This window comes from Lemur catta, chromosome 19 (assembly GCF_020740605.2).
Source record: "Lemur catta isolate mLemCat1 chromosome 19, mLemCat1.pri, whole genome shotgun sequence".
Taxonomy (NCBI): Eukaryota; Metazoa; Chordata; class Mammalia; order Primates; family Lemuridae; genus Lemur; species Lemur catta.
The window spans coordinates 24,043,934-24,056,587 of record NC_059146.1 but is presented as its reverse complement, the minus strand read 5'-3'; the positions used below and the strand labels follow the sequence as shown (position 1 = coordinate 24,056,587).

Here is a 12,654-nt window from a genome sequence, read left to right as displayed (position 1 = left end):
TCCTGGCTCGCTCCTCGTGCGAGTCCTGGGACTGTGGGGTGGGGTGGGGAGGGGTGGAGCAGCGGACTGACAGAAGCAGGTGCCAGGAGAGGGGCGTCGGGTGAGCAGCAGCAGCAGGTGGTCGTGTCCCGGCCTTGCCGGCAGGTGCCACCTGTCGCCTACTTTTTCCCTGACGCAGCAACAGGAGTCAGGTTCAGTGGAGTGAAACGTTCAAATCGGGGGCCTGATCTCCTGGGTTTGAAAAAAAAGGCAGGGGCCAGGACTCCTGAGTCTGAGGGAAGAGGGGACTGGGAACAGGGACAGAGGTGTTCGGATTCAGCGGTGTGCCCGACAGGCAGACAGGTCCACAGGGGACCGGGGACTCAGACTCCTGGGTCTGAGGGAGAAGGGGCTGGAGTATGGACTTTTGGGGTGTAAGGGAGATGCTGGTTCCCACGAGCAGGACTGAGGGCCTGAAATTCGGCAGAGCAAGGTTAGGGCTGTGTTCTGAGGCGTATGGGAGGCTCCAGCGCTCCTGGGTTGGATTACATGCAAGAGGGCAAGCTGAGACCGTGGCTATAAATACCTCCTTGGACTCGGCATGGACCCAACGCTCCAGGCAAGGGCCCCGGTACCTTATTGCACAGAAAACCATCATCACTAGCGCACCGGAGTCTTAACAATGGAGGCGTTGCCAATACCACAGATATCTTTATTGCTCCTTGGCACTCACATTCCAAGCCTGTCTTCCCACCTTCCCTCCACTACACGAAAACTCAAACTCCCAGCATTGCATGCAGGGGGAAGAACTACAAATCCCAGAAAGCTCTGCGCTCAGGCGGGCTCCAGTGAGTAGGCGTCCCCATGAATTTTCAAGGTTCGCGCGCTCGTTTGCTATTGGTTCTCAAGGAGGCGTGACCACGGGAGGTCCGTGGCGGTGATTGGCCGGTAGCTCCTGCTGCTCAAGATCCCAGAGGAGGCGGCGGAGCCTGCGCAGTTCACGGTGCAGGGCGTCGTCTGTCACCGGACCCGTGAGGCGCAGGCGAGAACTGCCCAAGGGCAGGATGAGGGGAGGGTGCGATGAGAAGCTTTCGAAGATGTCCCCTGAGGCCAAAGAAGATGGGGTTAGATTCTGAAAGTGGGCGTGAGGTGGCTGTGTCGGGGAGAGCCGAGGCTGCATCATGCCCAAAGGAAGAAAAAACTGCAACCCCCAGCAATGCCTGGAGCAGGGTCCCCAGGCATGATGGGAGTAGTAGTTCAGACTCTGAAAAGCCACCGTTGCCTTGGAAACGGGCGACATAGTTGGGTCCCTAGGTCTGGGAGGAAGGGCTGGGAACTTAGTCTAAGGATTCCTGAAGGTGGAGGCTCCGGCGGAGCCCCGACTCCTAGGACAGGTGGGTGGGTGGTTGTGGAGGGAAGAGGCTGGGGGCGCGACCCCTGAGAAAAAAGAGGGAGCTGGAGACTTGAACTCCTGTATCTTGGGGGACAAGGGGGCTGAATCCAGCACTTAGGTCTAGGGGAGGGGAGGGCTAGGAGTCCAAAATCCCGGACCAGAAGGAAGAGGAGGGTGGAAATAGGGACTCCCGGGTACGGAGGAAAGAAGAAAGCTGGCAGCCCCAATGCTTGTCTCCCCACTTCTCCTCACCTGTGTCCACCGCATCTCGCTCTGCAGGGGGAGGGTCCCAGGCGGGTGGTGGCCCACGGCCGGGCCCCAGCTGGTAGTGGCTGAGCAGATGGTGGAGCTGAGCGGGGGTCAGTGTGGGGTGGTCAGTTCGTAGGCTGCTCCATGAGGCCTGGTGGGAGGAGCAGGCGAGAAGTGTATGGTCATGATGGGGCGGCTGAGAATCATGACTGAATGGACATCCATGAAGGCAGTGGACGTGGTGGGCACATACTGGGGTCTGTGCAGTGTCTTCTGGGCACTGTGAAGCCTGTTTGTCACCGAAGTGACGGTGGGGAAGGGTGTGTTCTCAGCAATTTTTAAAAATGTGGTTTGCCTCAGAATAAATGAAGCTATAGGAAGCAGGTGGGGGTGGAGAAGAAACAAGAGGGGCCAATAATTTATATTATTGACGCTGGTGGTGTGTACATGGGTATGTATTATTTTATGGCAGCCACCTTTTATATCTGTTTGACAATCCCTACAACTGACCTAGAGGGCATCAGAATCATCAGCAGAGACTCCATCCAGATTGCCTGGGCCCAAAAATCCCAGCTTGTCTACTTATTACCTTCGGGCAAGTCACTGTGCCTCAGTTTCCTCATCTGTAAATTGGGAAAATAGGAACTACCTAATAGGGCTGTTATGAGGATGCAATTATGGTAAGACTGTAAAGTGCTTGGACCACTGAGACTTATTAAATACACTGTAAATGTTTGATAAATAAAAATAAATAAGTGTAAGCACTTCCAGTTGGAAAAGAGATATCTGCCTGAGATCCAGAGGTAAAAGACAAAAAGAAAAAATAGATTGAAAAGAGAGGAAAAAAAGAAAACAAACAAAAAAATAAAGTAAAAATAAATAAATGAAATCAAGTGAATTATCCTACCTGATTCTCAGTTTCCTCATCTGAAAAACTGTCAATTAATAACCTACTAGAAGTGCTAAACACAGTGCTTGGCATATAATTTATGTTCAGTGAATGTTTTACCATCATGCTACTTGGTCTCACACCAGACTTCCTGACTCAGCATGTCTGAGGGAGGGACCCTGGAAACTTTTTAATAAGTTCCACTGGGATTCAGACATAGCCAAGTTTGGTCGTCGTTGGTGCTGGCTTCTTTCTAGCTGCCAATGCATCGCCCACAGTGTCTGAGCTGGGGCAGGGATGACATGGGGTCCAAGTGTGAGCTGAATACAAAGGGTGGCTGAGTGGCATTGAGGAGCCAGCAGTCAGGATTTGGTACAGCTGACTGAGGGTCACCTTGAGCAGGGAGGTGCGGGGCACACAGAGCAGGTTCACAGCCATGGAGAGTTTCCGGAAGAACTCAGTGGCAATGTCGCCCAGCCCAGCTCCCTGTAGCCAGTCCAAGACAAGGTCCAGGTTGGTTCGGATTTGGACAGCTCGGGACCATTGATAGAAAGGTCGACCTTGACCTGTGATAGAAGGATATTAAGGCTATGAGAGGCAATGGGTGCATGGACTCTGTCCTATCTCCCAGACCATTCCTATCCTTCAGCTTGGGCTCCTGTCTTGGCCTCCCTGACAGGCTCCCAGCCCCCCAGCCCAACCCTCACCTCGTTCCATCAGTGAGTTGAGAAGGGAGGCATTGGAGAAGAAGAACAAGTAGCCAAAAGTCTGAGACACAAGGTCTGGGTGCAGTTCACACTGGCTGGTCAGTTCCAGGGCTGCTTGGAACACGCCCAGGGTAGGTCTCAATCCCGGAGGCATGGCGCCCAGCTCTGCACCGGGCCCCGGCAGCTCTGCCCCAGCTGTGAAAGGGTTACTATCCAGGAGAGCCGGCAGTGTTGAATACAGAGTCTGAAGAGATACAGAGGTACAAACAAGTGTTTAGACAACTCCCTGAAACCCTCAGGGTGGTAGAGTGTGAAGATAATGGGGAGCTTCCCAAAGGCTTCTGGGAGTTGTAGTCCAACTACATTCAACATCCTAAGGTTCTCCATGAAGAAATCCCTACTTTGTACATGGATTTCTAGCATTTATTAGGCCTGGACCAAAAGCCTTTCTGTTAAGTTTCTTGGGTCTTTTAAGACCACCTCTCGTGCATTATTGGACTTGTAGTTCTCAGCAGAGACAGCTCAAGGAAGACAAAGGATACTGAACAAAGAGCCCCCTTCAGTCAAAGAATTATTATCCAGAGTTCCCAAAGGAAAGACAAAGAATGGAGAGTCAGGAAGTGAGAGTAGGGTGGCAGTTGGCCAGTGGAAAGTGAGATCAGGCCAAGGACAGGAAATGAGGTCAGAGACAGAGAAGACATAAAAGCACACTTGGCAGGGACGTAAAGGAAGTGAAGTCTTGGAGGACAGAGCTTCACAATCACAGCTGCTTGAGGAACTTAGGGACTATCTGTCCCCAAAGATCCCCTCTCATTTCACAGATAGGGCATCAGGCCCATCACAAGCCAGAAACTCTGAAATTCCAAGAATATTAAGGTCAAGGGTGGTGGCGGGGAAACTGGGGCAGAAAGCAGTCCCTGCAGGAAGGGCACTCAGGGAGCTCTGTGGCTCAGAAAAGGGAGAAAATTCAGAGCTCTAAGAAGTGAGCTCAACAAAAACAGGAAGTGAGGCCTGCAATTGACTGTTCCTGGCACTATCAGATGTATCTATATCTTTCTATCTATCCATAAAATGTATCAGCGACTAAAGAGTGGACTTAGAAAATGGGAGATTGAGAAAATGGTAACTGTGATATAACCTGATAACGAAGTCAGCCTATCAAGTGACGATGATTGCAAAGACAGGAGGTGAAGCCAGAATGACAGGAAGCAATGTAAGCTCAAACAGGAAGTGATGTCATAACAGCAAAGTGCTGGGGTGAGATGGGATGTCATGTCAGAGAAGCAAAAAAGTCTTGAGTCCAATAGGAAGTGATATCAGAGCCACACAATGTAGTTTAAACAGGAAGTGATACTATATCGAACAGAAGCAAAGGGCAAGGCCGACCTTGGTGAGGTAGTAGACAGACTGCTGGAAGGTACACATGATGACCTCATCCAGGAGGGCCATGGCCTCATCACATAATTCCAGGTCATTGCAGAGCTGTGGGTCTGAGGACAGGCCTAGGGGTGAGAGGGAGAACCGGAGGCTGGCAGCCAGAAGCCCAGGTCCCCAGGTTCAGAGAGTGACAGAGGGCTTGGGCAGGCCTGAGCCTGGGTCAGAGCTCACCCTCCTGGTCGGCCTCCTTCTCCATTTCCATGACCTTCTCCTGCACAAAGCTCAGCAGCTCCGTGGTGTTGGCCATCCACAGCATGAGTGGCCGCAGCTCAACAGACACAGCCTCAGGCGTCAGGGGTACCTCGGGGACCCCCTCAGGGTGGCTGAGGAAAGAGAAAGGAACTTGTGTTCCCTGCCCAACTCTCATCTAAGTGTCCAAACCCCATGATCTAAGTCTCAGTTGGGGACCAAGACCAACCCCCACTTCATAGCTGGAAAGGGTGAGTCCCAAGGAGGAGCAGAAACTCGCACTGAGACATGCATGGGGTGACCCGGAAATGGATGCACGTCCCAACCCCTGCATCCAGCCCGCCCTTTCTGAGCAGCATTTCTCTTACTTTTCTGGCTGACGGTCTCCAATCTCCTTAATCTTTTCCTGTGGAACAGTAAGATTAGAGTCAAGGGGAGAGGGATTCATTGAAAGACTTAGGAGTTAATACCCTGGTTTTTCTAGAAGCATCTTTTTGACAGAGCCTCTCCCCACTTTTCAGATGGACTCTGATCTCAAGCTTCAGAATAGTCTCTCCCTCGTCTTACCCTTTAAAACACACACCCCTGTGATCGCCACTAGTGTAGATCCTGGGAAAGGTAGTTTCATCCCACCCAGCTATGAAAGAGGGTTGAGGGTGGGGAGGGGAGGCTGGAGAAAGGACTTGGGGCGCAGGTGGGGCTGGAGGCAGTCGGGGGCGCTCACCCAGACGGCCTCCTTGATGAGCCGGGCCAGGCGGCCCAGCAGGCGCGGCAGGTGGCCCAACTCCAGCTCCCGCGCCGAATGCTGCACGCACAGCGCCAGCAGCGTAGCGGGTCCGAGCGGTGGCAGGTCTCCCGCGCCGGCGGCCGCGGCGCGCACGATCTCGCCCAGTAGAGCCTCCTCCTCGCGCGGCCGGAAGCGCAGGACCGGCTCGCGGCCGTCTAGATAGGCGGCCAGCGCCTCGCCGCGCTCCTGCAGGCCTCGGCCACACAGGCGACAGGAGAAGGCCCAGCCAGGGCCCGGTGGCGTGGCCCCAGGGCGCGCGGGAAGCCACGGTGGCCGCGCCGGCCCTGAGCCCCCAGTGCGGGGGTCCTTGTACATGAACAAGAAGTGCTCGCCCATCCCCAGGAGGTCGCCCGGGTGCAGCTCGGCCTCTCGAAGCAGGAGGCACCCGTTGTGCGTGACCGGAGCGCCCCGCGATGGGCGCACCATGGCGGGGGGCTCAGGACCCGCGCGCACTGTGCAGTGACGGGGCAGGATGTCTGGGGCGTTGAGGAAGGTGTCCACATACGGGGCCGGGGACCCGCCGCGGCCGGATGAGTTCCCGCCCCGGCCGAACACGTGCTGCTCCCTCGTCATCACATACACCACGAAGTCCTGGAGAGAAAGTGAAGGTGCACTAAGGATACCACTCCACCAGGAACGGACGCTTCCACATAGATCCCTTTCCTACAATCCACTCACGCGTGCCCTACCTCCTTTGAATGAACACCTCCAAGGAGACCTCCTGGGATCCCACAGGACTCTCTAAGTACCCCCATCTCCCATGAGTGGACTTTCTGTGGACTCTTCCAAGGCACTTTCTATGGTAGAATGTCCCATAACACCCATCCCGAAGTCTAGGTACTTACAGGGAGACCCCTTTCTTGACATGGACTCTACCATTTTATTCCCTCAAAGAATAGATGCTTCCAAGGGGATCTTTCTCCAATGGACTCTCCCATCTTCTCACCGCTTCTGATGGACTCTTCAAGGCAACCCCTTCCTACAGGGGACTCTCCCATAACACCTAGCCAAGGAATGGGTGCTCCCAAGGACATCCCCATTTCCAAAATAGACCGTCCAATTACCCTCGCCCTCAAAGAATGGACCTTTCCAAGAAAACTGTCTTTATCCAAGAAACTGCATCATTTCCCCACCCCTGGCCCACCCACTTGTCAGTTATTCTACCCCCCATGATGGAAGCTTCCAAATACATTTCCCTTTCCAATAATAGTTTTTCTCAATATTCCCAAAGCAGAGAATGGATGCCTTTAAAGAGATCTCCCTCTGAACAAAAGTTTCCTTCAATTTCTCTGTCTGTTTCCTATCAATTTCTCTCCCATGAATGTACACTTCCAAGAATACCCCCTTTCTACAATGGACTTGCTCGTGATTTCCCAGCCCATGATGAACTCATTTCCAAGGAGACATATGCCTACAGTAGACCCACCTATAACCTCCGCTCCCCTGATGGAGGATTCCAGAGACTCCCTTTCCATCAGTGGATGCTGTCAATATTCTCATCCTAAAAAAAGGCATCTCCAAAGAGATATCTACATAGTGGGCTCTTCTAGTAACTTTGCTTATAAATAGACACTTTCAAGGAGACCCTCTTATAATGGAGTGTCCCATTTCATCCACCAAATAAACACATGAATTCCAGAAGACCTCTTTTTAAAAATAGACTCCCTCATCTCCATTCTATAAAAAATGTAAGCATTCAGTCTGACCCCCGTCCTAAAATAAACCCTTCCGTTCTCCATCCATGTCTCTGAGAATAGACATCCTGATCTGTGTAAACTCCTTTTCTACACTGAACTTTCCCATTACCCCACCCCATGAATTGATGTTCCCAAAGAGACCCCTTCCTACAACAAATTCACTTATCTGCCCCTCTAGAAAAATGGGCCTTTCCAGTCTGACCATCTTCTAAAGGTAGAATCTTCTGTGTGTCATGCCTGTCTGAGGGAATGATATGATCCAAAATACATGAGCCTCTTTCAACAATGGGCTGTCCTGTCCCTTAACCCGGGAAGGGATGCTTCCACAGCACCTGCCATGAACTCTCACATTACAGCCTCTCCATGAATAGACAAATCCAAATAAATTCCTACAATAGATTCACCTATTATTTCTGTCCACAAGGAATCTACAATTCCAATGAAGCTTCTTTCTTACAAAGGAATTTCTCATGATCCCCACCAGAGGTATAGATGTTTCTAATGTTTCCCCCTCTTCTCACAAGAGACTTAACCTCTTACATGGTAGAATAGCTCCTTCCAATTTGACCACCTTCCCAAAAGAGAGCCTCTTGTTCTCCAACCTTGTCCAGAGGAATGGGCTGTTATGAAATATGCAAGCCCCTTGCTACAATGAGTTCTCCCCTGTCCCCTTGACCCCGCTAGCAGGAGTGAATTCTTCCATGTGAGCTGTTCTCTGAATAGTCTAAACCTCTCACCCATATCTACAGCCAAGATGCCTAACCCTATTGAATCTCTCTCTGACAGTAAAAATGGAACTGTCCAATAAGCTCCGCCACCTTCTAGAGTGGGGTTTGCCCGTGGTCCCCGTACTTGCTGAGCTTGTCTGCACCACTGTCACCCAAAGATGGGCAACACCATAAGGATGAATGCCCCAATCACCACAAATAAATGAATTTTACTTTCTAATAAAATATTACATTTCTATTAATGCAATAATTTTCCACAGATCCCACCACCAATCCTTTCTTCCTCTCTGCTATCTAACAAAGAAATTCCGGCATCACCCAAATATGTAAAGTAGATAGAAGTATCAGTACCACCTGCCTCCATCAATAATGGTCAAATCGTTCCAATGTAAACCATTATCTTTTAACAATGGATCAGTCCACTCCCCCTACCAAGAAAACATAGGTTTATCCAGAGCAAGATCCCAGGCACCAAATGATTTCCCTGCTCCACCTGATGGACTCTCCCATCACGCCCCCTCAAGAAATGGACGTTTCCAAGGGGGTCTTCTTTCTACAGTGAACTCTCCCTTGAGGAAGACAGTGCTTTCCTCCAACTATGAATGAAGTGAACCATTCCCTACGTGCCCCTCCAGGGCCTTCTCTGGTCTCCGACCTTATTGGCTACTCAGGAACCTTGCTGGACCACGCCTCCCAGAGTGCCCTGGGAATTCTGGGAGTTGTAGTTTTGCTGCCCTCCAACCGACGGGTGGGGTAGAGGGCTCTCTGGCAGGGGAGGTGGCGCTTACCTGGGCGTCCTGGTAGCCCTGGAGCAGCAGGAAGTAGGGGTGGTTGCTGGGGGCCTGGATGAGGCACTGAGTCAACTGATCGAAGTCCCCGGGGTCTGCAGATCCGATTTGGGCGTCGGCTGCCCCTGGGGCCATGCTAAGTGCCTGCTGCCTGCGTTCCTGCTGCCGCCGCCGCCGCCCCTGCAGGCTGAGCTCCGACACGCTACGCCTCAGGGACAAATTTTCCGAGCGTTCCTTGCCTCCGGTCCCAGCCGGGGGCCCTGATCCTGACCCCGGACCAGGACTGGCCAGCGCCGCTCCTCCCGACGCTGCCCGGGAGCGGTTCTTTTGTGGCCGCCACGAGGGGGCGCCAGTGCCTGCGGAGAGAGAAGGGGGACGTGAGGCTGAGCCTGGAAAGACAGAGATTTTAAGGACACAAAGAATTGGCTTCAGAGAGGTGAGGCTGTTTCCCACGTTTAGGCTTTTGCATATGCTGTTATCTGTGTCTGGAACACTTTTCCCAGATGACTCCTACCATCTGGCAGTTTTCAGCCTAGAAATTCCGTTTATTCTTTTAACAAGTATTTATTAAGCACCTACTGTGTGCCTGGGACTGGGTAACACAGAAGATTCTGCTCTGCCCTCGGGGAGATAGAAACCACCTCCTGAACACCCTTCCCTGACAGTCCACATTGATGCAGGTAACTGCACCACCGGGCCCTGGCACATAGTAGGTGCCTAGTGGAAATGAGCTGAATGAATGAACCAATTTTTACCACTAGACTTGTGATCTGAGAGAGTGAGACCCTCACCTGTCAATGTCCCCATTGTATTCCTCAGGGCCCTAAAAAACATGTGGCTCACAGTAGGTGTTCAATGAATGCTTTTTGTTTGTTTGTTTGTTTGTTTGTTAGGGGAAAAGACGATGATTATAATTGCCATTCTTTTTTTAGACAGTCTTGCTTTTTTGCCCCGGGTAGAGTGCCATGGCGTCAGCCTAGCTCACAGCAACCTCTAACTCCTGGGCTGCAGCGATCCTCCTGTCTCAGCTTCCCAAGTAGCTGGGACTACAGGCATGCAGCACCATGCCCGGCTAATTTTTCTGTATTTTGTAGAGACGGGGTTTCGCTGTTGTTCAGGCTGGTCTCCAACTCCTGGCCTCAAGCAATCCTCCCACGTTGGCGCCATTCTTTATTAAGCACCTATGGGCCATGCCCTGTGCTAGGTCATATATATATCTCTCCCATTGACTCTTCACCTAGGATTTTGCTGAGATTCACTGGCAGAGAACATATTGGAATCCAAGCCTGAGTTCCAAACCAGTCCGTTTAACTGCTAACAACACTCTATTTCCCAAATGGAGACTCAAACAGAAAAGCGGTTAGAGAGCTTTCCTGAGCAGCCTCTGGCCCTCAGTGCGCCAGGCCCCACCCCTGCCAGGCTCGTCGGACACTTGCCATTTCATCATTGACACCACCTCCTGTTCTAGGCCTGGTCTTTTTAGAGACCAGGCCCCCTTGTGGCATAACCTTCCTTGGCCTGTACAAATACTTCTTCCCCTAGCCCCTTCCTTTCCCATGTGCCCACACTTGGCAGGCAACCCAGCCTAAGGCCACCTGATCTAAGGCTGGCCCCCGTAAGGTTCCGCCCACTCTAGGCCCTCCAGACCCGACCTACGAGCCTATTCCCCCAGTCCCTCCCCTTTCTAGGCTCCACCCACATAGCCCCGCCCCTGTAAAGATCCCACTCTACCAACAAACAGGCCCCGCTCTACTCTCGGGCCCATCCAGGTGGCTGAGCCGGCCCCGCTCCAGCTCAGCGCTCCAATGACTGGGTCCTGCAGGTAAGGCCCCGCCCCTAGCCCGCCCCCAGCTGCAGAACCCCGCCCCAGTGCCCGCCCCCAAGTACCCGTCCCGCTGGCCCCACCTCCCTCGCCCCGCGGCCCCGCCCCCAGAGCAGCCCGCCACCTCACCTTCGCCGTCCGCGGCCCCGAAGGCCTCCTGCTCCAGGCGGCGCGCCTCCTCGCGGCCGCGCAGCTCGAAGCGCCGCGCCCAGCCGGGCCGCGCCCTCCACAGCTCCTGCACCAGCAGCGGGCGCTCGGAGTCGCCCAGCACACGCAGGTGCTCCGCCCGCCACTCGCCGTTGCCCGCGCCGGCCGCTGCCGGCCGTCCCAGCGCGTCGCACAGCGCGAAGGCGTCCACGCAGCTGCTGTCGCCGGGGCCGCTGCCCGGGCTGCCCGCCAGACCGTAGCGCTCCAGCGCCTCGGCCACGAGCTCGCGCGCCGTGGAGCGCGCCGTGGCCAGCACGCTCTTGTAGTTGGCGCCCGACGCCAGTCCGGCGCCGAAGATCTTGAGGACCCCGGGGGGCGCCGTGGCGCGGGCGGCCAGTGGGGGCTCAGGGGCCACACCCGCCGCCAGCTCAGGCAACTTCTTCTCACTGGCCCAGCGCTGCGCGGCCCCCGGAGTCCCAGGGCCTCCCGTGCTGCCGGACCCGGTAGTCCCGGTCCCCGAGCCCCGAAAGAGCTGAGAGATGCGCTTGGCGCGGCTACCGGAGGCTCCCCCGGCCGCCTTGACCGCGCCCACTCGCCGCAGCTCCACGTGCGGTGGAGGCGGGAGCAGTGGCTCACTGCTGCGGCTCCCCGTGTCCGAAGACGAAGACCTGGGAGCCCGCCGGGGAACACAGTCGCGGGAGAGACACAGAAGGACACCGACACGGGAGACAGATTAGGAGAAAGGTGGTCAGAGACCCAGGCAGAGAAGGGAGGAGAGACCAGGATGGATGGAGATGGGGGATGGGCAGCGACCGAAGGCAAAGAGGGAGAAATAAAATAAATAAATAAATGAATAAATAAAGGCAAGTCTCACAGAAGGAAATTCCAAGAGGTGAGCGGGGAGGGGAGGAAGGAAGGTGAATCAAAGCCCTGCGCCTCCCGTATTCCCATCCCCGTGCCCATCCGGCCTAACTCCATCTCCTGGGCCAGCTTGCCACCACCCCTCCCCCTCCGCCGTGCCCTGCTATCACTGTGTCCCACCATCTCCCCCTGCCCACCATCTCACTTGCCCATTGAGGACAAGAACCAGAGCCGACCCTTTCAGGGTCCCTGGCATGCCCCGGTGCAGGGCCCGGGCCATAAGCAGGGGCAGATGCGAGGCTCGAGGGCAGGGACGGGAGTCCTGTGGAGATGGGCACTCACTTGACAGAGGCAGCACTGGGCCAGCGTCGCCCCAGCTTGGCCAGCTGCTTCCTGGGGGAATTGATCCACAGGCCCACAGGGAGATGGAGCTTCCCAAAGCGGGGGCTTCCGCCCTCCTTCCGTTCACCAGACAGCATGGCCCTGAGGATGGGAAAAGTCCCAACTCCTAAGGCACCGAGTGTGACAATGGGGTGGAAGGGACCTGGAGCCCCAAGTGGGGGGGGGGCTTAGGGCTCAGACTCTTGAGTGCAGATGGAGGAGAGGGATGGGACCCTGGACTCCTGGGTCCTGGGATGGGACATGGCCAGGGACTGACTCTGGGGTCGGAGGGAGTAGGAGTCTGGACTCCTGGGCCCCTGGCTCTTACCCTGCTTCGGGTCCGGCAGCACCCGGAGGCCCTGGCTCCCTGGCCTGGGTAGTTCTACTGCTCCCGTTCAGCCTTTGCCTCTGCCCCAGCTCCCAGCGCTGGGTGGGGGACAGGAAAAGGCAAGAGGAAACCCGGCAGGAAGAGCGGGGAGGGGGCGTCCTGTGAGGAGACCAGGCCTGGGGGAGGAGATGTGTGTAGGGCAGGCCCTGCCCGATTCCTCGATCCTGGAATTACATGGCAGTTGGCCGGTCCCTCCAGGACCCAGGGGTCCC

The 12,654-nt window shown here is 54.8% G+C and overlaps 1 protein-coding gene across 2 annotated transcripts; it reads right to left on the bottom strand.

Annotated features, from left to right (window-relative positions):
• Window positions 1–669: 669 nt before the first annotated feature.
• Window positions 670–12,586, bottom strand: RASIP1 (Ras interacting protein 1). 2 transcript variants are annotated; one of them, XM_045531238.1, is made up of 12 exons: window positions 12,383–12,586; window positions 12,016–12,156; window positions 10,795–11,480; window positions 8,844–9,199; window positions 5,568–6,221; window positions 5,212–5,249; window positions 4,826–4,977; window positions 4,604–4,719; window positions 3,218–3,461; window positions 2,904–3,076; window positions 1,625–1,772; window positions 670–1,083 (listed from the first exon to the last, which is right to left on the bottom strand). In XM_045531238.1, exons 2-12 carry the CDS (start codon window positions 12,150–12,152, stop codon window positions 884–886), a joined length of 2,904 nt encoding a protein of 967 aa, XP_045387194.1. In that variant the 5' UTR covers window positions 12,153–12,156; window positions 12,383–12,586; the 3' UTR covers window positions 670–883. The 2 variants fall into 2 exon arrangements, with proteins under 2 accessions (XP_045387194.1, XP_045387195.1); XM_045531239.1 differs by having other exon boundaries at window positions 4,604–4,707.
• Window positions 12,587–12,654: the final 68 nt, after the last annotated feature.

Bases quoted from the DNA above. Each gene is read 5' to 3' on its own strand.
- RASIP1 (XM_045531238.1), bottom strand. From the start codon at position 12,152: ATGCTGTCTGGTGAACGGAAGGAGGGCGGAAGCCCCCGCTTTGGGAAG. The intron at 6,222-8,843 runs GTAAGCGCCACC...CTTTCTCTCCAG, and splicing joins AGGGCTACCAGGACGCCCAG to GACTTCGTGGTGTATGTGAT. The intron at 3,077-3,217 runs GTGAGGGTTGGG...CTTCTATCACAG, and splicing joins CAACTCACTGATGGAACGAG to GTCAAGGTCGACCTTTCTAT.